At 35.2% G+C, this 25,442-nt stretch overlaps 1 protein-coding gene across 2 annotated transcripts in view; it reads right to left on the reverse strand.

Annotated features, from left to right (window-relative positions):
- Nucleotides 1–25,442, reverse strand: part of OLA1 (Obg like ATPase 1) — a gene marked incomplete at both ends in the record, with an annotated part of 141,520 nt that overhangs the window by 49,720 nt on the left and 66,358 nt on the right. For both annotated transcript variants that reach the window (XM_084254839.1, XM_084254838.1), the window contains one exon: nucleotides 7,197–7,372. In XM_084254839.1, the coding sequence (XP_084110965.1) occupies nucleotides 7,197–7,372 (176 nt within the window). The remainder of the gene's footprint in view (nucleotides 1–7,196; nucleotides 7,373–25,442) is intronic.

The following is a 25,442-nucleotide window of genomic DNA, read 5'->3' on the forward strand; positions in this document are numbered from 1 at the left end:
TATAAACAACTTAAAATCCATTAACTGGAGAGTTGTTAATATGCGCCATTCATATAACAGGGAAAACTAGTGGCAGAGTCACAATATGATTCCATTTGTGGTTTTCACCTATATGTAACACATAAATAAATGCTCTTAAATAATGAAACTGGATAAATACCATACCAAATTGTTAGCAATAGAAATATCTCCAGACGGTTGGACTTTTCCATTATACCTTCTTTTAATGCTGCATCATTTATTTTTAACCAATAAATATCTTTATAAAAGGAAAATATATTCACTAGGTGAAAGGGAAGGAAGGAATTCATCTCTTCTCTGACCACTATCTGTAATCCTAAAATTTGATGGCTAAATGGATAGACTTGGCAGTTTATCAAGGTGACTCACTCTTATTTTGTAATAATTATAGCTTCCAAGCCTGATATTTCCCTTTAGCCAATCTCACCATAATACCTGATGCTAACATGCAGAAAAGCTGACCCATGCTGGGTTGGGTACTTTAACACATACCAACAATGCAGCCAAAAATGCACTTAGACACAAAGAATGGGGGCAAGACCTTGAGCTCAAAATAATCTGGCTAGAAGTCTACTGATAAAGCTTCCTCAATTCCAATGCAGTGTATCCTCACTGAATATCCCAAATCAAGGAAAGTTTTTCTTATAGTATATTCTAATTTGAAATTCAGGATATCCCTGAATCATCAACAATATTAAACATTGTTACTCTACTAGATGAATGTTGCTGTTTATGGAGGCCAGAGTACTGATTGCTTGACTACCATCTTTCTATATACATCAGTGATTGAAACTCCCAGAAAAGAATCAGGCAACAAATGAGAAAACTAAAACAACTGGTAGCAATGCTTTATATAGTGGGGTGAATGTGTGTGTGTGTGTGTGTGTGTGTGTGTGTGTGTAAGTAGGGGTTATCCTCCAAGAATTAATAGATTAATTCTAGAAAGAACAGCATATATGTTGGCGGTTGTGGGTTTTCTGTTATATGACTCACTGAAGGACATGAAATAGATAGCTAAAGAATGACAACTGGAATAGTTCATTCATTCTTGAGGTACAGTTCGCAATAGGAGATCTGACCATTATTTAAGAAGGCAATTGTTCCTATGAGGCCTGTAAATAAGTTTGAATGGATTTCACCATGTTCAAGAAAGACAAAAGGGGAAAACCCCACAAATTTCATTTTAATAAAAAGGCAACTGAATAGGGAGAGTTATAAAGGAAAAAAAATAATCACGAATTATTTGGCATACCTGGCATTATGTAAAACAAACAAATAGAACATCTATAAAACAGGAACCTGAAGTTGTAAGGAGAAAACAGAATGAGATCAGAAAAAATGTATGAAATGTCAAGAGAGTTGATGAGTTTAAGAAAGACTTTTTTCTTTTAAGATTTTATTTATTTTATGTAGAAGAACTAGGATGTAAGCCAGAGGTGGAGGGTGAGAGGATTCACCAGAGACAGAGCGGGGAGCATAACAGGTGGACCGACTGAAATACACTGCTGAGGGGAGCAGCGGGTGAGACAGAAGAGGTCTGCTGCGCCATGCGGTAGCTCCAAAGCCAGGGATCAAACTCAGGCTGCAGTAGCTTTCCATAGCTTGATAGTGCTGAAACTTTAACCCCTGAGGCACCAGGGAGGACCTTATTCTATCAATTTCTAAAAGATTTAATATTAACATTTTTCTATCATGACGGTAGACTTGGCCCTTTTTTTTCAACCTCTTAGTTCCATCAACTTTGGCTTTATGTATTTTAAGGTTATATTAATAAGCACATGTGAACTTAAAATGATCTTTTTTGGTAAATTGAACATTTAGTGTTATGAAATACTCTTTTTAAGAGGATAGAGAAAACATGGTAACTGAAGGATGAGGAGTGTGGCATTCATAAAAAAAGATTTTTAAAAAAGATTTAAGAAGTCATCTTTAAATAGCTGATAAAAACAATCTAGTTTAAGAGAGATAAGGTTCTATCAAGAAAACAGGATTACCGGTGATTGAAATACCATTTTGTGAATACACTGAAAACCACTGAATCATACACGTTAAAAAGTTTATAGGTATGTGTGTGTTACTTATGGTTATCTTACTTATTTACTTATTTATCTCAATAGTCACTTAAAAAAAACTTAAAAAGTCATTTAAAAGAAACAAAAAAAAAAAGAAGATGACTAACAGCGTAAGGTTTCTGAAAAATTAGGAAGTAGATAAGAGGAGTGAATACGTAGGTTTTATGAGTGGCTAGTGGAAAACTAAGAGAATTTAAATGTCTGATGGCTTTTATTTTAATCTTTGAAGTAGGAGGCAGTCATTTGCTAAGAGTAGGGATGGATGAAAGTAGGAAGTGGGTATAAATCAGAGGTCTGAGGAGGTAGGGAAGCAGTTGCAGCAGAGAATAGTTCTATATACTCAAGATAGATTTAGCTGAGGGCCCACTTTAAGGTGGTGCTAATATATTTATGGAGATACTAAATGTCCCACTTTTAGTTTCTCCACTGTGTGTGTTTGGCTACAGGAAAAGAGAAAGTAGGCAGGTGGGAACACCCAGTAAAGTATTCCTTCAACCTATGTTCTATAACATCAGTTCTATGAGCTCATTCCCTCAGGGTATACTTAAACTGATGATTCTAAAGTAGTCTGTCCTACTTTAGAATTAGGGTCTAATCCTTACGACCCTTGCCCTGAACCTTGTACATTCTTTTATGTTATTCCAGAAGTGTTACACATCTTTATACTTCCTAACTGTTGTCCTGGAATAAATAACAGTGAACACAGAGGACCTGTATGTACTAGGTCTCCTACACAGCACACAAAACACGAAATTCAAAATGGTGCTTATTTAGTTCTCTCTGAAAGGAACCTGATTTAATCCACAGCTTCTGCTAAGCAGTCCTACCCAGAACACCGCCTCCTGGTCAACTGGTGGGCACTTAACCTATGAAACAGACTCATGCAAAAAACCAACAAAACAAACAGCCCTTCTAAGGCCAAGTAGACACTTGCTAGCAGGAAATGGAATTAGGAAATACGAAGATAAAAGAACTGAAGAATTAAGCTGAATGGACCACTGAAATAATACAAGTTAGCATGAACCACATGACATGATAAATAAGGTAATTATAAATAAGTATAAATTATGGAGAATCAGTTATTAAAAACATATACATACAATTGCAGATAAACTCTAGTGGCAGCAGGAAAAAAAGCAGAATTTTAGTAAAGCAGAATGGAGAACGTCTGAATGATGTGAGTGGTAGAGTACCAACTAACCACAAGATACACAGTCTTCCGCTGAATTAATGGGTACTGTCCTGGGATGGTTTATATGTCAACTTCAAGGTCTGGCTATTCACATTTTCCGTTCTTAAATATGTTTGGATTTCCATTTCCCTTAGTCCTTGTATTTTAAAAATATAAATCCATTTCTTGAAACAGCCTAAGGAGCATCTCTCTTTTTCCATTGCTGTTTTTTTTTTTTTAATTTGAATCTCTGTTCTTTTCTTTACACTTGAAAGAACCCAATATAAAAATACAATAAAACTTCTGAGATTAATTGACTCAAAAGATTTCATGGGCCTACCTGGTGGTGCAAGGGGTTAAGCTGCAGCACTATGAAGCTATCAGTAGCCACTGCAGCCTGAGTCTGACCTCTGGCCAGGGAGCTAACCCACACGGCGCAGCAGACCTCTCCTGTCTTGCCTGCTGCTCCCCTCAGCAGTGTATTTCAGTCAGTCCACCTGTTCTGCTCCCTACTATGTGTCTGGTGAATCCTCTCACCCCCACACCTCTGGCCTATAACACAGCTCTTGTATGCATGGATAAATAAATCTTTTTTAAAAAAATTCATTTCTAGGAGTTCTTACAATAATGACTACAAGCTGAGGAAATAAAATATACAGCATTAAGATGACTACTAGATTAATACTGATCAATTATGCTTACACTCTCATTCTTCTCATCCCAGTTCAAGAAAAACAGACACTTTATCCAGTCCTGTCCACTTATACCTAAGAGCATCATCATCAAAAAACTCATTATTGCTTAGAACAATCATGTCTCCTAGACCCATGAACTAGTCCTGCCTACCATAGTTTGACTCCCAAGTTGATAATTACCCACATCAAAGTAAACAACTTGCCATTGTTATTTTGAAAATGTTATAAATGTCCTCTTTTAGCTTTGAGGTATGCATGCTATGTAGATTCAAATAATACACTGCAATAATTTCCAATCACATTCCTAGTTCATGCATTATTAAATGGGCTGATATATGTAATATATTTTAACTTTGGGGTTCATTTCCATGATTTTTTTTATAAAGGCAATAAAATCAAAGCAGAAAAGCATTCATAATTCTATCTCCCTAAGCCTCTATAGTCATTTAACATTGCCTTCCAGACTGTTTTCAAGAGATTTCTTCAAAAATGTTATATTATCACAATGTAATTGTACAACAATGTCACAGTATTATTCACAGCAGTGGCCAAAATGTAGAAACTACCCACATAACCACAATACGTAGTATATACTTATAATTCAGTCTTAAAAAGGAATGAAATTCTCATTCATGCTAAAATATGGATAAACCTTGAATACGTTATACTAAATAAAATAAGCCAGACAAAAAAGACAAAAGTTATATGATTCTACTTATATTACATACCTAGAATAGGGAAATTCATAGGACAGAAAGTAGAACAGTGATTAGAGGGGCTAAGAAGAGGAGTTATTATTTATAGGATACGGAGTTTCAGTTTAGGGAAGTAAAAAAAAATTCTAGAAATGGAGAGTGGTGTTGATTGCACAACTATGAATGTACTTAATGACATCAAATTGTACACTTAAAATGATTAAAGTGCTAAATTTCATGTTACAGTTTATCACAATGAAAGCTATTTAAAGAGTAGCAAACTTCTGCTTTAGGCTAATCTTCAAGGATACTATGAAATGGAATTGGAGGAGCAGCAAATGAGCAGAGTTGTAATAAGTAAATAAGCTCATGTGAAACCAAAATGTTTAGATCATTGTTGAGAGTTGAGAAAATATAAGTCAGACAAAGCTTAATCACAAAGAAATTTGTGAGCCATAGAATTTATGTTGGCAGTATCTTACAGGAAGATACTGGGGTATTTTAATCAAGGGAATAACATTAATCTACATTTTATATCTGTGGAAAACAAGAAGGAAGGTAAAGAAATCAGTCAAACTGCAAAAATAAACTAAGTAAATAAGGCGCAAATAAAAGATATGAGAAGGAAGGAAGAGATATAGGGAATACTCAGGAGATGATGATCAATAGGAAGGGATGTAGAAGGTAAAGGAAAAAGGTTAAGTCCAAGATATTTGTTTTCAATTCCAACAATCTGGTTCCATTAACTGAGTCAGAGATGATAAGGACAGAGAGAACATGGGGGAAAAGGTGAAGGAATGCAATTTAGCCTCACTAAATTCTTTTAGAATCTTGTTTAAGAAATTATCTTAAACAGAATAATTCTTGCTGTGTAAGGTAAGTCGTACAAGAATAAGTCATATAAGGGCCTTCCTGGTGGCGCAAGGGGTTAAGATGCAACCTATGCAGCTATCCGCAGCTTCTGCAGCACGAGTTCTATCCCCAGCCAGGGAGCTACCCACATGATGAAGCAGACCTCTCCTGACTCGCCCGCTGCTCCCCTCAGCAGTGTATTTCAGTAGATCTGCCTGTTCTGCTCCCTACTCTGTCTCTGGTGAATCCTCTCACCCACCACTCCTCTGGCCTGCATGCCAGTCCTTGTATGCATAAATAAATAAAACTAAATTAAAAAAAACAAAACACTGATCTATGATTTATTCTGAAGCAGCAGGATCAAATATGAGGAAAGAAAATGATGGAATAATCACAGTTTTTGGAAATGAGAAAGTCAGATTATAATGCTTTCCAATGAACCAGGAAAAGATGGGTGAAAAAAGGGAAAATGAATGGGGAGGTGTTTAGATTTTCCTGTAAATGAAGTTCTGTAAATGCTTTCAAATCTTTTATAGAAATTTTAGGAAAATGCTTAGAAATGAAAAGAAAATGTTACAAGAGTAATACCAGTCAACATTCTAGTTTTAAGAAGAAAGTCAGGAATAGAAACCCAAGAATTTCAGAAGAACTTGATGGCCCTCTGTCCCATTTACAAAGGCATGATTGATAAATTCATTTTTAAATAGTATTTCTAGGGGCCTCCCTGGTGGCGCAGCAGTTGAGCACTGGGTTGCGAAGCTGCCTGCAGCCTCAGCAACACCGGTTCGATCCCCAGCTGCCAGGTGAGGATCCCACATGGCGCACAGACCTCTCCTGCCGCCCGCTACTCCCCTCAGCAATGTATTTCGTTGGTCTGCCTGTTCTGTTCCCTGCTCTGACTCTGGTGAATTCTCTCACCCTCCTGCGCTACTGACTGTACCCAGTGCTTGTATAAATAAATAAATAAATCTTTTTTAAAAAAATAGTATTTCTAAAAGACTAAGAGGTTATTGCATAATAATTTATTCTAATTAGTAACCAAGCTGTTTGGGGCAAATGAACTGCAATATCTTTATCACAGTTTTCCCCATTTCAAGAAAGAATTATTTATCATACCCATACTTTTAATCCCGCCTCTGTCCTATAGTTTGTACAAGGTCTTCAGGAAAATCTCTCTTTTCTCCATTCCATTCAAATGGGAAACAACTGAAATAACTATCACTCAGAAGTGAAATGACGTGGGCTGTCTTAGTCTCACGAGGAAATCCGCTGCACAACACTATTCTAAGACCAGGCACTTTCAACTATTAACTTACTAACAACATTTGGGGGCTGATTTTGCAAATGATTTCTTCTGTGGTAGTACAGAGGTCCTAAAATGCTTCAACATTGCTTTTGAAACAATTATTAAAATGTTACTAATTATAATTTTTTTTAGAAAAATGTGGTAGAAAACACACTTAAATGTTAAAGACAAAGATGTGTGTTTTCATTTGAAAAGGTCCAATCATCGACTACCTTAAAGGCGCCCTCGTGCGGCCAAGCCCCGCAAGCCCAATTCTTGCAGAGGCACGCGCTCACGCACAGATGGCTCAGAGCCAACCACATCGACACCCGCTAGACTGTCCTGTGACCCACGCTAACGCCCCACGCGCTCTTAAGACTCCACTGGAGGCCGCAGCCCACTCACGTATTCGGGCTTGAGCTTCTTGTCGCCCCCGCGCACCGCCACCTTCTCCAGCTTGTCGATGACGGGCCCCACCAGCTCCTCGTCCTTGAGCTGCAGCTCCTCGTGTATGATCTCCATGTCCCGCACAGGGTCCACGCTGCCCTCTACGTGCGTGATGTCGTCGTCCTCGAACGCGCCTGAGTAAGTCAGAGGGAAGCAATTCAATAAATAACACAGAACATCATAGAGTGACCAAAGTTCCTACGAGGCTAACAAATTAACAGTAGCTGAGTGACTCTGAACTCCTGCAAGCAGTTGGGGTATTTCCCCTATTTAGTCATATTCAGGGTACTAAAAACAAAACAGTAGCTCCAGAGCTTCAACATGTCAAAACGGATTAAAACAAAATCACGGTCTTCACAGAAAGGGAATGATGCCCCAGAACTACTGGTGCTTTGAAGTTGGTTACACCGAGATGCTGAATTCCAGGGACCGACTCTGAAGTTGGAAACTGCACTATTAAGGTTTCCAAGGGAAACAGATTTGGGGGGGAGAGGGCACGCGTGTGAGTGTGCGCGCGCGTGTGTGTGTGAGAGTGTGTGATCATCTGGCAGCCCTCTTCCCTGCTTCAATCTGCTTTATCGCTGTGGTGCTGACGGTGATTAGATAATGAACCACTCAGACACACAATTTACACAGCAGCTAATTTCATCGGCCTGATTCGAGGGTATGGTTTTTAGGGGCTATCAAAGAAGCAGAGGAAGGTGCATTTGTCATATATGAGTGACAACCATTCACACTATCCGAACAAAATGGTTCTGGCCCTTATTAGAAACACATGCTATTATCACATAGTTAAAGTGCAGTTGAAGCCATAATTTCAAATTGCCAACTGGAAACACAAGGGTAAAACAACCAGATATTACTGAAGCATGTGTGCTGACTTTATGCCCTTTTGAAGACATAATGTGGCAACATAATTCAACTGGGATTTACTCAAATTACCAGATAAAGAACTGCACCACAAAAATGAACAAATACTAAGCAATATTATAAATAGAAAGCAATGATATACACAAAATAAACATTTATAAGCAAATTAATTTAATTAAAATTACCAACTAGATTATACTCCCAAAATGAGATGCTTTCAAACATAATGTATCAATTATTTTAGACAGAGGTATCACAGCAATCATGAAAGACAGTTTGATTGAATTTGATAAGAGAAAGTGACTAAAGCTCATACTTCTATACCAAAGACCAAGATATTCTCATTATAGGTTACAAAGAGTTTTAAAATATAATTTCCCAGAATTAAAAATAATTAAACTGTTTTGTATCTTCATTTATTCAGTAAATTAAAACATAAGCATATTATTATAATTAAAACATAAGTATTTAAAGTAACAAGTATTCTTACCACTCAACTGATAAAATATTATATGATGCCAAATACGTATGTACAAAATTAACAAGAAATGAGGTACATTATATTGTACTAAAAACACACCAGACAGACAGCAGCTTAGGTAAAAATTTACTAATGTTTGAAAAGCATGAAAGAAGCCTCCCTGGACACATGGTAATATTTACTTCTTGTGTTTGAGACATCTTACACAAATGCCACAATAAAATGGGAAAATAAAAACAAAGGTTAGCTTCCTGGCCGTCAAGATGCAAAGGAAAATTGGTTAGTTTGGTCATAGAAACAACTCAACTTTTTATGGCATTCACAATGAAAAATATCCTATATAGCCGTTACATAGAGACAATGATTAACTATAGTGATGTCCTCAATAACAATCCTGCCATAAGTGGATCAGGAGTTTTAAATGGCAATCTCTTCATTATAACCATCAATTTTAACTGAATAGATAATAGAGAAACAGTAATTGCAATTTTTCTGGAAGCAAAGACAATAAAAAAATTCTGATGTTTGAACTCAAAACCAAATAGAAAAACCTAGAAAATCACTTGTCTATTTTATAATCTTCAAATTATTCTCTAGATCGCACCTTGCCTGCAGTGTGCCAAAGGTTAGGCAAAGAACGGAATTATCACTGGATCATCACTAGCTCATTTCCCCTACTATAAAGTAAAAACCTCAAACTACAGATCCTATGTATTCTAGATTGCTTTTTGTTTCTATGCCTCAAAGCTAATATTATTATTATATTCATCTGGATGTGAGTTGGTAACTTACTATGAGAAGTTAAATCATTTCTGATAATAAATTGTGCCAAAAATTAAGTGATGGAAACTTTAAAGTTATTATTTAAAATTGAATAGACATACCGGAAACTTATATAATGCTATATTATTCAAATATTTTACTGAAATATTAAATAAAATGTTAGGAATAACAAGTTACAGTATTAAATAAAGATGAATTAAAAGAGCTGTAAAATATAAGCTTACAGAAAATTTGGTATTGCCATTGGGCAATTTCCTATTTCTTGCAACTGAAAAATGTGACACTACTTTCCCAAAGACATACTTCTGAGTCAACAGACTTCACCATACACTTACAGCATTTTTTCACATCTTACCACTTTTACTACAAGATTAGTGTTTAAGAATAATGACTCTAAAGTTAGACAGGCTTACAGGTCATAAAATCTCAGAGAAATTACTGAACCTCTATGGATCTCATTTTCAGATCTTTAAAATGAAGTTGTTTCTACCTCTCGGAGGAAGAATGTGATTCAATGTGCTAATACATGAAAAGGTTCAGCTGAGAGCCCAATTGTATCATACTCATTCAATAATTGGGGCACATACTATTTTTTATGATGTAGGAATCAGTAATTTAGAAGAAATTCCATTGTAATATACTCGAACATTAATATTGAGTAATAGTAACCTCAGAACAGGTAAAAACAAACTGTGACTTCATAGTTTTTTCCCCACTAATTCTTATTATAGTTCACTAGCACACTTTTACTCTAGTCCACGGCTAATTTATTTCAGATTAATGAAACAATTATTACCATAAATGTTACAATTATTATCATAATTCTCCCTTTGTGGGAAACACTGTATTGGTAAAGAAGATGACTTCAGTATCTTGAAAATACTGTATCATAATAAATTTCTTGATGAGAAACTTATTCTTTTAGTCCTTCTGATAACATCAAAGATAAAGCCTCAGTTTGTTATACTGGTCTTTAATGTCTAACGTTTTAAAATGTATAATTTTATCAAGAGAGTAGCTCTTAGCTCATAGCAGCTAAAGGTTAAAATATTTAATAAATATGCAATTTTCTTTGTGTTTATTTTAATTATCTTTAATTTTGGCAAATGATACTAATTTTCCACATAAAATAGTGACAAAGTTTCCTGTTTAATTTAGTCAAAACTGTGAGATCACTTTTTTTTTTTTTGTAAAATGGAGCAATGTCTGAATATGTGGTCATGTTGAGGGGGGGTATTATCTGATTTTTAAAAACTTTTTTGGCACTATTCTGTATAACACAAGGTAATGTGATAGGGCAAGTGTGTGTTGGGGTGGGGATACACTGCTATGTAATACTATATAGGCTAGGGTGGTCAAGGAGGCCTCTCTGAGGAGAGGACATTGGAGTTGAGAACAGAAGGATCAGAAAGAGGCAGTAATGTAAAAATCTGAGGGAAAAGGGTTCTAAGAAGCACAGAAATCCTAAACTGGGAACAAGCTTAAAATATTTCAGAAACAGAAATAAGGTGACTGCGGATTAACCACAGCTGTGGATGGTAAATAGTTTAAATTGGAGAATTAAAGCAGTTCACCTTTGTTTATAAGTTATAGGTGTTTGTATTTTATTCAAGTTATAATGGGAAGCCAATGATTGGAGAGTTTTTAAAAAAGAGGAGGTAGTATGATATGATATTTATGATTTAAAGAAGTGACTTTGGCTACTTTAAAAAAAAATTTTAAGGGTGGAGACAAGAGTGATGACAGAGTGAGTTAGAAGTTAGTTGTAGGGGCCTCCCTGGTGGCACAACGGGTTAAGCAGCAACCTATGAAGCTGTTCTGCAGCATGAGTTCGATCCCTGGCTGACCAGGGAGCAACCCACATGGCGCAGCAGACCTCTCCTGACTCGCCCACTGCTCCCCTCAGCAGTATATTTCAGTCAATCAGCCTGTTCTGTTCCCCACTCTGTCTCTGGTGAATTCTCTCACCCCCCCACCCCGACACCTCTAGCCTGTACACCAACTCTTGTATGCATAAATAAATAAACCTTAAAAAAAAAAAAAAGAAGGTAGTTGTAGTTCTGCAGATGAGAGATGATCAGATGAGCAGGAATATGAAATAAAATCAGAGCCATAGAGAAGATGACAAGTGTTTGTACTGACTATATTTTAGAGATGGACTAGATGTAGAATAGAAGGTCATGACTACAGATATTAAATTGGTAGTCATCAGATGTGTTTTAAAGTTATCGATCTGGGGCCTCCCTGGTGGCGCAGGCGATTGTGCGCAGTGCTGTGAAGCTGTCTGCAGCCTCTGCAGTGTGGGTTTGATACCAGATGGCCAGGGAGATAGCCACATGGCACAGTAGACCTCTCCAGACTCACCTGCTGCTCCCATCAGCAGTGTATTTTAGTCAGTCTACCTGTTCTGTTTCCCACTCTGTCTCTGGTGAATCCTCTCACCCTCCCGCACATCTGGCCAGTATCCCGGTTCTTTTATAAATAAATAAATCTTTAAAAATAAAATAAAGTTAGGCCAATCTCCCTAATGAACACTGATGCAAAAATCCTCAATAAAATTTTAGCTATCAGAATCCAACAATGTATCCATAAGATAATTCACCACGACCAAGTTGGATTCATTCCAGGGGCACAAGGATGGTTTAACATCCGAAAATCAATCAACGTTATCCAACACATCAACAAAAAGAAATATAAAAACCATATGATAATATCAATAGATGCTGAGAAAGCTTTCGACAAAGTGCAACACCCATTCATGATAAAAGCCCTTGAAATTCTTGGGATACAAGGAACATACCTCAACATCATAAAGGCCATCTATGACAAGCCAACAGCCAGTATCATTCTCAATGGTGAAAAGCTGAAAGCAATTCCATTAAGATCTGGAACAAGACAAGGATGTCCACTCTCACCACTGCTTTTCAATATAATACTGGAAGTCCTAGCCAGAGCAATAAGACAAGAGAAAGACATCCAAGGAATCCAAATAGGAAAAGAAGAAGTCAAACTATCACTATTTGCAGATGATATGATAATATACATAGAGAACCCCAAAATCTCCACAGAAAAACTAATTCAACTCATCAATCAATTCAGTAAAGTGGCAGGATACAAAATCAACACGCAAAAGTCAGTAGCCTTCCTATACACAAACAATAAATCTGAAGAAGAAGAAATCAAAAAAACCACCCCTTTTATTATCGAAACAAAAAAAAATCAAATATTTGGGAATAAATCTAACAAAAGAGGTAAAGGACCTATACAAAGAAAACTATAAAACACTGTTAAAAGAAAAAGAAGAAGACACAAAGAAATGGAAAGACATCCCCTGCTCATGGATTGGAAGAATAAACATTATTAAAATGGCCATCCTACCAAAAAGCAATATACAGATTCAATGCTATTCCAATCAAAATCTCAATGGCATTCTTCAAAGAAATAGAACAATTATTGATGAAATTCATATGGAATCACCAAAAACCCCAAATAGCCAAAGCTCTACTGAAAAAAAAAGAAGGAAATGGAGGCATCACACTTCCAGACTTCAAACTATACTACAAAGCCATAATCATCAAAACTGCATGGTATTGGAACAAGAACAGATATACAGACCAATGGAATTGAATAGAAAATCCAGAAATAAACCCACAGATTTATGGTCAACTAATCTTTGACAAAGGAGCAAAGACTATGCATTGGAGCAAAGAAAGTTTGTTCAATAAATGGTGCTGGGAAAACTGGGTCGCTACATGCAAAAGAATGAAGCTTGACCACTACCTCACACCATACACAAAAATCAACTCAAAATGGATTAAAGAACTAGAGACCTGAAACCATAAAATACATAGAAGGAAATATAGGCGAAACACTACGTGATTTGCACATCAAAGACATCTTTACAGACACATCACCCAAAGCAGTGATAGTGAAGACAAAGATAAACAGCTGGGACTACATCAAATTAAAGAGCTTCTGCACAGCAAAAGAGACAATAACAAAAACAAAGAGAAACCCCACCAACTGGGAGAACATTTTTGCACCCAACACTAATGATAAAGGACTGATCACAAAAATCTGCAAAGAGCTGATGAGACTCAGCAACAACAAAGAAAATAATCCAGTCAAAAAATGGGCAGAAGAGCTAAAAAGAAACTTCTCTGAAGAGGAAATGCAAATGGCCAACAGACATATGAAAAAATGTTCAACATCACTTGTAATCAGGGAAATGCAAATCAAAACTACCATGAGATACCATCTCACACCAGTGAGAATGGCACATATTAAAAAAACTAGCAACAACAAATGTTGGCGAGGGTGTGGAGAAAAAGGAACTCTTCTGCACTGTTGGTGGGAGTGCAAACTGGTCCAACCACTATGGAGAGCTGTGTGGAGATTTCTGGACCTACTAAACATAGAGCTTCCATATGATCCAGCAATTCCACTCCTAGGTATTTACCCAAAGGACACAGAAACATCAATTCCAAAGAGCACCTGCACCCCTATGTTTATAGCAGCACTGTTTACAATAGCTAAGCTTTGGAAACAGCCCAAATGCCCAAAAATAGATGACTGGATCAAGAAGATGTGGTACATATATACCATGGAATATTACTCAACATTCAAAAAAGATAAACACATGCAATTTGCAGCAACATGGATGGCGCTGGAAGGGATCATGCTCAGCAAAATAAGCCAAAAAGAAAAAGAAAAATACCGGATGGTCTCATTCATAGCAGGAATCTAGAAAACTTAAATAAGGGACCAGGAAAATGAATATAAGAAAGTGAAAATCAAAATCAACAAACAACTATGAACCAGAGACACTTTTTGGGGGGTGGGGGGCGTGAGGGGAAGGATTGGGGTCAGAATGGGGCGTTTGCAATTGTATGGGGGAATATAAAAATAAAATTTAATATTAAAAAAATAAATAAATAAAGTTATGGATCTGCGAGACATGTAGAAAGAGCACTCCAACACTCAAATGTCTGCAGGGAAGGAAGATTTGGAAATAGAGACTAGGAGGGATGAAAAAAGTCAGGGAAAAACTAGGTGTATTCTCTCATGGTGGGAAGGGAAAAGAAATGTTTCAAGAAGGAAGGAATATTCAACTGTATCAGATGTTTTTAAAGGGAAAAGAAAAATAAGCACAAAAGCTGATCCCTGATTTTGACAAATAGTGGTTCTCTAAAAAATACTTTAATAGCTATATTCCTTTTCATTACTATTTCTTCCATATATAAGGATACTGACTCAAGGATATAAACATGGACCTTATCCTCTTATTTCTTACAGCTTGAGCTATAAAGAGCTAGATTTTAGCATTTCTAAATTCATTCAGGTTTTGAAAAATTCCTTTCTATATACTCTAAGTGGACTAATTAAGTAAGGTAAACACCATGATATTTTTCCCTTTGAGAGAGATCCTATCAGTAAAGAAAGCAGAAAAAACAGCTACTTCCAAAATTTCACATCCCAATTAAGCTGACATAAATAAACACTTAAGCAAAAATTAAGCAACTGAGTTGGTCACTCAACGGGTAACATACATATCAACAAGAACAAAAAGAACAAAAGTAACATCAGATTTCTCCAACGTAACTATGCCAAAAGGCAGGGGAACAATGTCTTCAGAGTTTTAAGGAAAGCAGTGGTAATACAAGAATTTTATAGCCAATGTACCTGTTTTTGTTAGGAACAGAGATTTAAAGTATGATCAGACTCTACTTAAGATACCCAATAGGGCCTCCCTGGTGACAAAGTGGCTGGTGGCATGAGTTCGATCCCTGGGCAGGGAGCAGATCTCTCCTGTCTCACCCACTCCTCCCCTCAGCAGTGTATTTCAATAGCTCTGCCTCTGCTCTCCACTCTGCCTGTGGTGAATCCTCTTACTGCTCCCCTGCACCTCTGGCCTACACCCCAGTTCTTGTATGCATAAATAAATATTTAAAAAAAATACCCTAACATATAAATAAGATTCAACTACAGGACTTATGTTAATGAAATAAAACATGGATTATAAGCTATGAAAAGTTAAGAAAAATTAACAAAATTTTTGAGATAGGGTGAAGGGAAATAAAAATGTAAGCTGTTCATTTTCTCATCTTCCACAGTAAGGAATCAACACATACTACATAACGATGAAACATATAATTTTAAGAAAAATTTCCCCAACCTTTTAGTGTTTTCATGATCCTTTTTCTTAACTCTAGCAGTATAATTTGAGAATGTATGTTTTGTGAAAAAAAAATCTGAAGGTCAGTAATTTTTACTTTAGTTATTTCTTTCAAACTCGATAAAATGGAGTAGTCGATTGAAAAGAGCACAAAAACTAATGATCACATTTAGATAAAATTGTTTCTCTTAGTAATACTAACCAAATATAATGAAAATAATTCCTGCATAATGAGTTATAGAGCAATTTTTAAATTTTCTTCACTTTTTATTTTTGTACACTAGTTCTTTTTGTGCGGTTGTACTGCATATTATGCAGTTTTACCTTGCTTAAACTTTTATAATGAGCAAACAATGCTTATATAAAACAAGCAGTTTTTTTAAAGATTTATTTATTTATACATACAAGAACTGGGGTGTAAGCCAGAGGTGCGAGGGGGGGTGGTTGAGAGAAGATTCACTAGAGAGAGTGGGAAGCAGAACAGGCAGATCTATAGAAATACACTGCTGAGGGGAGTAGTGGGCGAGGCAGGAGAGGTCTGCCGCACCATTGGGTTAGCTCCCTAGCCTTGGGTTAGCTCCCTGGCCAGGGATCAGATTTGTGCTACAATGGCTAGCAATAGCTTGACAGCGCTGTTTTTAATCCTTTTAAAAAACAAGTACTTTTTAAAAGTGACTCTTTTTAAAATACAAGAAACAAATTTAACTTGCAAAAAAATGCACATTTTGATTAAAATTTTGGTTGTGCTGTGAGTAGCCACAAGAAAACCATTACCAATAAGATTATTTCATATTTCTTCATTGAAATCTGTATGTGTGTGTGCATAAATAATATGGGTGAATGAAAACAATACTAGTTATAATAAACCCTCATTATTAAATATTTTGTTATAGGAGAAATTTAACCATAAACTGGATCAGATTGAATTCCATCATAAACACAGTATTTACCAAGATATTCTACAGTGTTTTCTTTCACAACAAATCACTTTTTTCAAATCTTTTTGACATTTCTCACATTTCCAGTGTTTTCTTCTCTTTCTATTATCCCCAGCAGATGACCCAAGCTGTCGTCCTTACTTCACAGGGAAAATGATATCATCTTTGGAATACCAAACTCCCTTTTTGTTTTTACACACTCTCTCCTTTTTTCCAGTAAAATATGTCAACTTCTATGTATGCCTAATCTCTCCACAATCTCAGCTCTGGATCTTAATCCTCCCCTAAAGACGTTTCCTCCATATGAGCACTTGCATTTCCCGACATCTTATATTATGCCTTTCTCTCCTATATTATTGTCATCTCTATTTCTTTTTTGTTTTGCCATTAAGTTTTCATTTTCCCATGTTTTTCATTTTTACTTATTTCTCTTATTGTGGTAACACTGGTCTACAACACTGCATATGATTCAGAGGTATACAATCATACATGCCCAGATACATGCTAGCACACCACAGCCACCACCCACAGTCCCCCACCACAGCTGACTGGGCTTCCTCCCATCTTTGCTCTATCCTTCCTCTCTATTCTCTGGTAGCCTCAAATGTACAGTGAGATTTCTAGAGTTTGCATTTGGTTTGTTTTTATCAGACTCTTTGTTTTGTTTCTCCACGTTCCATTTCCACTAATACGTTCCCATCAATACCTAAGTAATCCTAAGATTTTATATTGTATCAATGATGTCAGTCATCCCTGGACATTAATCCCCATTCTAACTAGTGCTTTCTTTCCTCTAATTCAGAACCAAACTTTCTGAAAGAGTTGTCTATATCTACCCTCTCCACACTTCTTTATTTCCAATTTCTAACTTAACCCCCTGCAGTTTGGAATATGCCTCTACTATGCTATCACAAATCAGCATCCAAAAGGACACCAATAACTTGCCTTCATGATGCTAAATCAAAGTCATTCTTCAGGAATCTGTAATGATATTTCAGTAGCATCTAACTTTAGTGTATCACATACTCTCTTTCATTGTTTCTTTCTAAAGCATTCTCCTATTTTCTTCTGTTTGTTTTTTTTTTTTTTCTGGCCATTGTTTCCTTAGGCCCTCCTTTCTTACTCTATCTGCCCCATAAGTGTTGTCTCTCAGCTCTCTTCTCAGATATCTCCATTACACTCATTAACATAATCTGCAGCTCAGAACTCCCCTAAGGCTCTATTATACTTTAACTAAGATATCTTTTAAGTTATTGTATAAATAATCTCTATTGTAAAAGATATTAAGTGAATAAATGCAAACTGTCAATGCTGATACTAAAGTCATGACTTTTAAAGCCTATATACCTCCTTTACTGAAAGTCAGTCAAAATACATATTTGATTTGGTGAGATACAGTTGACTATCCATATGGTACTGCATATTCTGCACATTTATTTCTTTGTATGATATGGCAGAAACACATTGGCTAGTTTCAGTTACTTTAAATTGATTGAAGACTGATTAATTTACTCATTCATTCAAAGCCTATCTAATTCCATAAATATGTGAATAAAGAGGATAAATACTCTTTTTAGTATGCTAAATATAACTGTGAAGAGCTCCAGAAATACAAATATACTTCAGAAAGTCAGGACTTTTGTGAATTGTTTTGCTATGTTACTACTCAACTTTGGACTGTATTCACTTTTCAAAAGCAAAGCATCGTTAGCTAGACGTAGAAATAGATTGTGTCCAGACTTCACAGCAATATTTTATATGCTACCTGTTAAGGAAGCTTGATATTTCAAATAGCATGTGTACAGTTACCTTTGGAATGAGAGGATATTTGGAACTATTTGACATGTCTTTTTCCATTTTACACAGTACAGAGATGAAGTATTCCTTGGTGTATAAGCCAAAGCAAAACTGCCATTCAACACAAATGTCCCAAACCACTGTAATCCTTGATAAATATGTTTCCCACTTAAAGAAAGTTGCTTGTATATCTAACAATATGCTAAGTGTTGTGAGAATTAAAAACAAAAACCAGAATAATAGATTTTAATTAATTTTAATGACTAGATAATCTGGTTGGGAAAACAAATCTAATTTAATAAGAAGGGAGAACAGTATTCACTAGCAAAGACTGTAATAATAATTAAGGTGTTTACCTGCACCCCTATGTTTATAGCAGCACTATTTACAATAGCTAAGCTTTGGAAACAGCCCAAATGCCCAAAAATAGATGACTGGATCAAGAAGATGTGGTACATATATACCATGGAATATTACTCAGCATTCAAAAAAGATAAACACATGCAATTTGCAGCAACATGGATGGAGCTGGAAGGGATCATGCTCAGCGAAATAAGCCAAAAAGAAAAAGAAAAATACCGGATGGTCTCACTCATAGCAGGAATCTAGAAAACTTAAATAAGGGATCAGGAAAATGAATAACTATAAGAAAGTGAAAATCAAAATCAACAAAAAACTATGAACCAGAGACACTTTTTGGGGGGTGGAGGCCGGGAGGGGAGGGATTGGGGTCAGAATGGGGCATGTGCAGTTGTATGGGGGAATATAAAAATAAAATTTATTATTAAAAAAAATAAATAAATAAAAAATAAAAATGTGAAGATGGAAAAAAAATAATTAAGGTGTTTAAATATTAAAAAAAATTAGTATAAGCAAAGAGGATGAAGTAATAATGAAAGATATGACAAGTAATAAGAAAAACCATTAGAGGGCCTCCCTGGTGGCGCAAGGGGTTAAGGCGCAACCTATGAAGCTATCTGCAGCCACTGTAGCACAAGTTCGATCACTGCCCAGGGAGGTACACACATGGTGCAGCAGACCTCTCCTGACTCACCTGCTGCTCCCCTCAGCAGTGTATTTCAGTCATTCTGCCTATTCTGTTCCCCACTCTGGTGAATCCTCTCACCGCTCCCCCCCACACCTCCGGCCTGTACCTCAGTTCTTGTATGCATAAATAAATAAATCTTTTTTAAAAAACACAGAAATTCTTAATTAAAAAAAAGAAAAACATTAAAGAAGACAAATGTTGATATAAATAAGACTTACTAAAGAGCTGAGCATATTGAGAAATTGTATTTAAGAGTAAGAGAAAGTAAAAATTTATTTTTTCAAGTAGAGGTGAAGGACAGGGAAGTTCCAATAGCAGGGTAAATTTGGATCTCATCTGCAGGTTAATTAGGAGCAAACATTGTTTTTTACATTCATAATAAATACAGAGCAACATTTTCAAAAGACTAAACAGAAGTTGGCAACTAGTTAAAAGAAAACTGCTGTATTCCAAATATGGTGATGAAGAAGTATACTAAGATACTGATGGGTGAGAAGATGGTAGGACAAATAGTGAGAATTAACTAAATAAAAAAAAATTGCCAACTATAAATAAACAATGGGAGAGAGAAAACATGACAAGATTTCAAGCGAAATGATCTTTCTTCACATCCAAGGTAATATCAGTATACGTTAGAGTCAATGCCCAAATCTAGTCTGAAACAACAGGTATTACATAAGCAAAGAACAAGCTCTAGGGGAAAAAAAAAGAGATAAAATTATTATGCAAATTTACAGAATCTTTAAATCACAGTACCAAAACATCCAATATGCTGTGTTTTACACTCTTTCCAGTTTGTCCTGTGTAGTAAATAATAAATGCTTTGAGACTTTATATTCTAACCCAGAGTCCCACCACAATCACTAAAAGGTTAGGAGCCATATTCCTAAAACAGTACAAGATAAGTTATTAAAATGCATTGTTAAAAATCAAACCAAGGATATCATTGCTCAGAAAAAAATCTTTCTTTTCAAATTTCTAATCCATTCTTCAAAGTCCTATCTTGTGTCAGAACTCTGATTCCTAACTTCCTTATAATTCTATAGCACATTACCTTATTTTTAATTATTTTAGAATTTGGTATTACATTTACACTCCTCCATTATAGTACATTAATATTTGAAGAGAAGGGAGAGGGTTAAATTTGCATTGGCAATTCACTTAACATCTCTAACTTTATTCTGAAACACTGGGTAATGCCAGCCCCCACTTACCTTCCATAAATGACAAAACCAAATTCCTTTTTGTATGGGTAGAAGAGTAGTTTAAAGGGGGAGTTAGTTATCTTTTTACTGTTTGTTTTAAATGTTCTGATTTAGAAGTATAGTTTAAGCCTTGTTTTAAAGATGCATTGTAAAATTCTAGTATTAATCAGATAAAGTTCCTTCTAATCTTGACAATAAAAGGGATTTCTGAACAAAAACAATCTAATTCATAGCTGGACCTCACTTGCAATATTTGTCTCTATATTAAATAAGATATGTAGCCTTCACTACTTCCCTCAAATTAGAAAACAGGAGAAGGGGGTCTCAATTTATTATATTTACTTAAAAAAAGAAAACATTGGTTTCTTAAAGATATCAGGGAATAAGATGAATTTTGGAAAACAGAAAAAAAGAAATCATTCTGCTAACAAAAACCTGCTAAAAGGGATATAGGTTTAATTCTCTAAGCCTTCAGAGTTTAAAGCAAATGAAAAGGGGTATATATATCAATCAAATTTTAATTACTTTAAGTGGGTATATTTATAAATCTCTAGAGAAATAAAATATTTTGTAAACATATAAAAATGGAAATAATTGGTCTAGTAATGTAAACTGATAATTATCTGGCACAGTATCATAAAATGAAATAGCATAACTAGACTTGGTGGATTGTACTTATGTACAATAATGGATCAATCAAAAATATTCTTCAAAGTCTTTAATCTGAACTTTCCAGGGTGAAACCTATCATTTGAGATAAAGTGAAGGTTCTAAAATAACCCGGTCTATGCTACAACTAAATGTTTAATGCTGGAATAGAAAACATAACTATGGGTAGGCAAAAGAATTTGCTTTTGCTATGCTTTTCTTCCCTCTCTTTTCATCTCTCATTAAAGGAAAAAAATTCAAAACTAAATTTGGCCAACAGGAAGAAAATATTTAAGAAGTGATCAAGGTTTTCAAAAAGTTCAGTAAAATAAAATGTATATGGGGTGACTTTGAGGGACCAAGCTAAACTTAAAGAAATTATAAGTGACTCATGCAGGAGTTTAAACAAAGAAGAAAAAAAAAAGATATAGATATAAACATTAAAATTGGAACTTACATTAATATAGCAGTGAGCAAAAAAAGCCTTTTGGTTAGGAATGATACCACTTGATCAGTAGCATAACATTACAATATTACATAACAGTTCTTTTAAATGTACAGAGACCAGAAAATTCTACCTAAAAATTCCTGGCATTGCATTTGTGTTGTAAACAAATAGACAACTTCACTATTAAGGAATTATTAAAGTCACTTAATAGTTATGAATTATAACCCAAAGTCAACATCTGTACTTAATTATACTCAATTGCTGAAGGGTTTTATATATTTGGTTGCTGCAACATATCAACTTGTTCCAAAGAAGTAGTAAGAAGAAAAGAAGTGCCTTGATGAGAACTTACATTCAGCTGTCAGTAAGATTTCACTTCCTATTCTATATAATAGATACTTCAAATATATAAAAGCCAATTTAATAATATTTTAATTAATATTTATTGAGATTCTGCTGTACTTCCAATGTTTAGCTAGCTGCTTTTGCTGTATTTAACCTTCCCAATAACCATCTCACTAATTGCCTTACTTCTAAAACACCATATAGCCTTCTGCCCCCAGAAAAAGCCTCCTATAAACCTGGCCTTGCCTCACTCTCAATCTGCACAAATCCTCAGCTCAAGTCGAACTCTTATTTGATTCATTAAGCCCTGAAAGTTCTTCATATTCAAAATGACACTGTATTTTTGCGTATACACACACCCATCTCATGGTACAAATTGCAAATCACATTTATCTATTACAAATCATATCAATCCCAAAAATGCAGAGCTTAATTTCCCCTCATGTACAAGGCAATTATGGTAAGGTCCAGGCCTAAGAGCTCTCTACAATACCTGAGTCACAACAGGAGTTGTAAGGACTTGTTTGGAATAAATTACAGTAAAACTGATGGTTTAAATATTACCTTAAAAATGGCTCCTGGGAAAATTCATCTTTCTATCTTTTTAAAGGCTAATATAAGGAGGCAAAAATGCAAGAATAGAAATTAACAAAAGCTAGAATTTTATCTGTATTACCAGCACTGTAAGCAATGAATAAAGAATCATGTGAACTCTGCCATTCAAGAAACTAAATGGCAAACCAGAGCTTTGATTTGTCTAACATTGGTTCCTGCTAAATATCCTGCATTTAATCAAACTGAATCACTCCCAACATTTTCATTTTACATTTTCAATACCATTTCTCATCCTTCTGCATGGGATATTCTTCCCTCCACCCCCTCCCTCCCACCCGACCCCCTACTCCCTCCATCCCCCTCACCCACCTTCCTGCCACTTCTGCCTTTCAAAAAAAGTTGCATATCTTTCAGGGCCTTAATTAAATAAATGTAACTGAAGAGACAGGTCCACAATGATGCCTTCACTAACCATACCCTATATGTGAACAATTAACAATAATCTGTCCAGTTTATTCATATGACCTATTGTATGTATCTCTAGTATTAAAATATATGTTTCTATCTCTTAGGTATCTAACTGATTGGGATTCTGTCTTTAATGTATTTTTGGTTTCCTACAGTACCTTGATGAGGACTGATACAATTATGTATAAAGTAAAGTTAAGAATAAAGGAATCAATGAATATGTGAATGTCTCAAGCACTTATTAGCACAATGAACAACTAATGAACAACTATAGCGGGGAACAACAGATTCTACGTGAAGTTAGACATACTGCATAATAGCAAAGGATTAATTTGTGGCACATAATAAAATATTTAGTAAGCATTTCAAAGAAATCAGTTTTAACCATGTAAGTCACATAAATTAACATAGTAAATAAAGCATAAAACAGCAAATTGCAATAATAGACATAGTAGTTTCTTGTGTTTCATCACTTCACCTCTGAATTGCTTGACTATTAGTAACAGGATATTCACTTAATTATTTTTTGAGGCTTTCTTGGGCATGTTACACTGGACTACATATTATGGTACAATTTTTAAAATTTATAAATCAAGAAGACATACCTCTATACTCTAATTAAGGCCAATAAATGTAGCATTAAAAGAAAAAGAAGAAGGGATTGATCAGCATGAATAAGGATCAAGGAAGGCAGACTTGAATACAGATGAGGACTTTCAGGGACAGATACTAGCAAAGGAAAAGAGGGCTTTCAGGGAAAGATAGCAAAGGAAAGCAAGAGAATCAAAAGAAAATTCTAGTCAGGATGGAAGTATAAATAAAGCAGAGGTGATTAAGGGCACAGACTAGAATTAGAATATTTATATTCAAATCTGGATTTCTGACTGTTTATTAGTTATGTGATTAATTTCTGCATCTCAGTTTCCTTGTCTGTAAAATATAATGACACCTACCTCATAAGATTGTTCTGATGACTGAAAGAGATAAAATACAGAAATATTTTAGGATGGTACCTGGCACATAGTAAGCACTCAAAATATGTCAGCTATACTTCTAAATTAAAAGTTAAAGACAAACAATAAACCAGTGGTTTCAGCCATGGTACTACTAACATTTTGGACCAGATAGTCTTTGTTGGGGTGGGGGGGAAGGGGGGCTGACCTGTGCATTGTAGAATGTCAATATATACCAGTGACATATGTAAGTGCACACAGGCATATAGGCATACACTCTAGCTATGAAGGTCAAAAAGGTCTCGAGGCATTGCCAACTCACAGTTGAGAACCACTGGTGTACACTAAAAGAAAAAGGTTTTGCTATGTAGTAACCAAAAGATGCTTCTATAGATTTAAATGGGAAGCTGTCAGTCAGGAGTTAACTGAGTTAAGAAGGTAAATATAATCTGAGATTATAAAATTCCTTTGTAGATTTTCCGCAGTCTTATGATCTTGCTCCTGTTTTTGCTTACTTAGTCACACATTCTTTAAATGATTCTATCAGTTATATACAAAATTTAATAGTTCAGAGAGAAACTGAGGGTCACAAAGCAGTTGACTGTTGGGTACTACATGAAAAGGGTCAAATCTAGAAAAAATTTAAACACACTTTTACAAAGATTTGTCTAGTGGGTAGAATGATAAATTGAGGGAAAAAATGACCTATGGCCAGTTATAACATTAAAGGTGTATAATAGCTAAAGATACACATTTTAAAAAACTTATTTAAACAAATATTTACTGAATATTAATCATAAAAAGAATGGTGCCAGTTCAAAGGCAAATTTCAGAGATGAGAAAAAACTAAATAAGGTTAATTTCTCCTTCCACAAAGTTTATAATCTAATAAATTAGGAGGCAGACCAGCACAAGAAAAATCCTAAAATGAAGGAGACCATGGAGGAGTCAATATTCACTATAAATTGGCAGAAGACAACCTAAAGATTTCAAACTCAGATGCTACTATTATGTAGATACCTTTTAAAATTAAGTATAAGATTCATGTACATGTTTTGATGGAAGTGTAAATTATTTTTAAAATCCCATACCTAAGTATATTGATGTGGTGGTAAGAGACAATATTATCTCTGCTAGAATTTGAAAATGGTGTTTAAATGCTTGAAAACTGTAAACATGTGACAGGTGTTAATCAGTGAAGTAAATGTTTAGCTATTAATTTTTAAAATAACTATTCCATACCTTTATCCATAGCATTAATGGATTATGACTTTTCTCTAGTTTTTCTGACATATATTAAGGGATAGGAGGAGGCTTGATGGAAAAGGGAAGACTCACCAAAAACACAAGGTGTTAGATTGGGGAAATGATGGTTTGACAAATCCCCATACAAAACAGGGATCATATTCTTGGGTCCAAATTAAAGGTACTGTGAAGGTAGATGTCTTATAACCATGCCTTATAACATGCCTTATGAAACAATTACTCTC

The sequence above is a fragment of the Talpa europaea genome, assembly GCF_964194135.1.
Source record: "Talpa europaea genome assembly, chromosome: 1".
In the NCBI taxonomy this organism is placed as follows: Eukaryota; Metazoa; Chordata; class Mammalia; order Eulipotyphla; family Talpidae; genus Talpa; species Talpa europaea.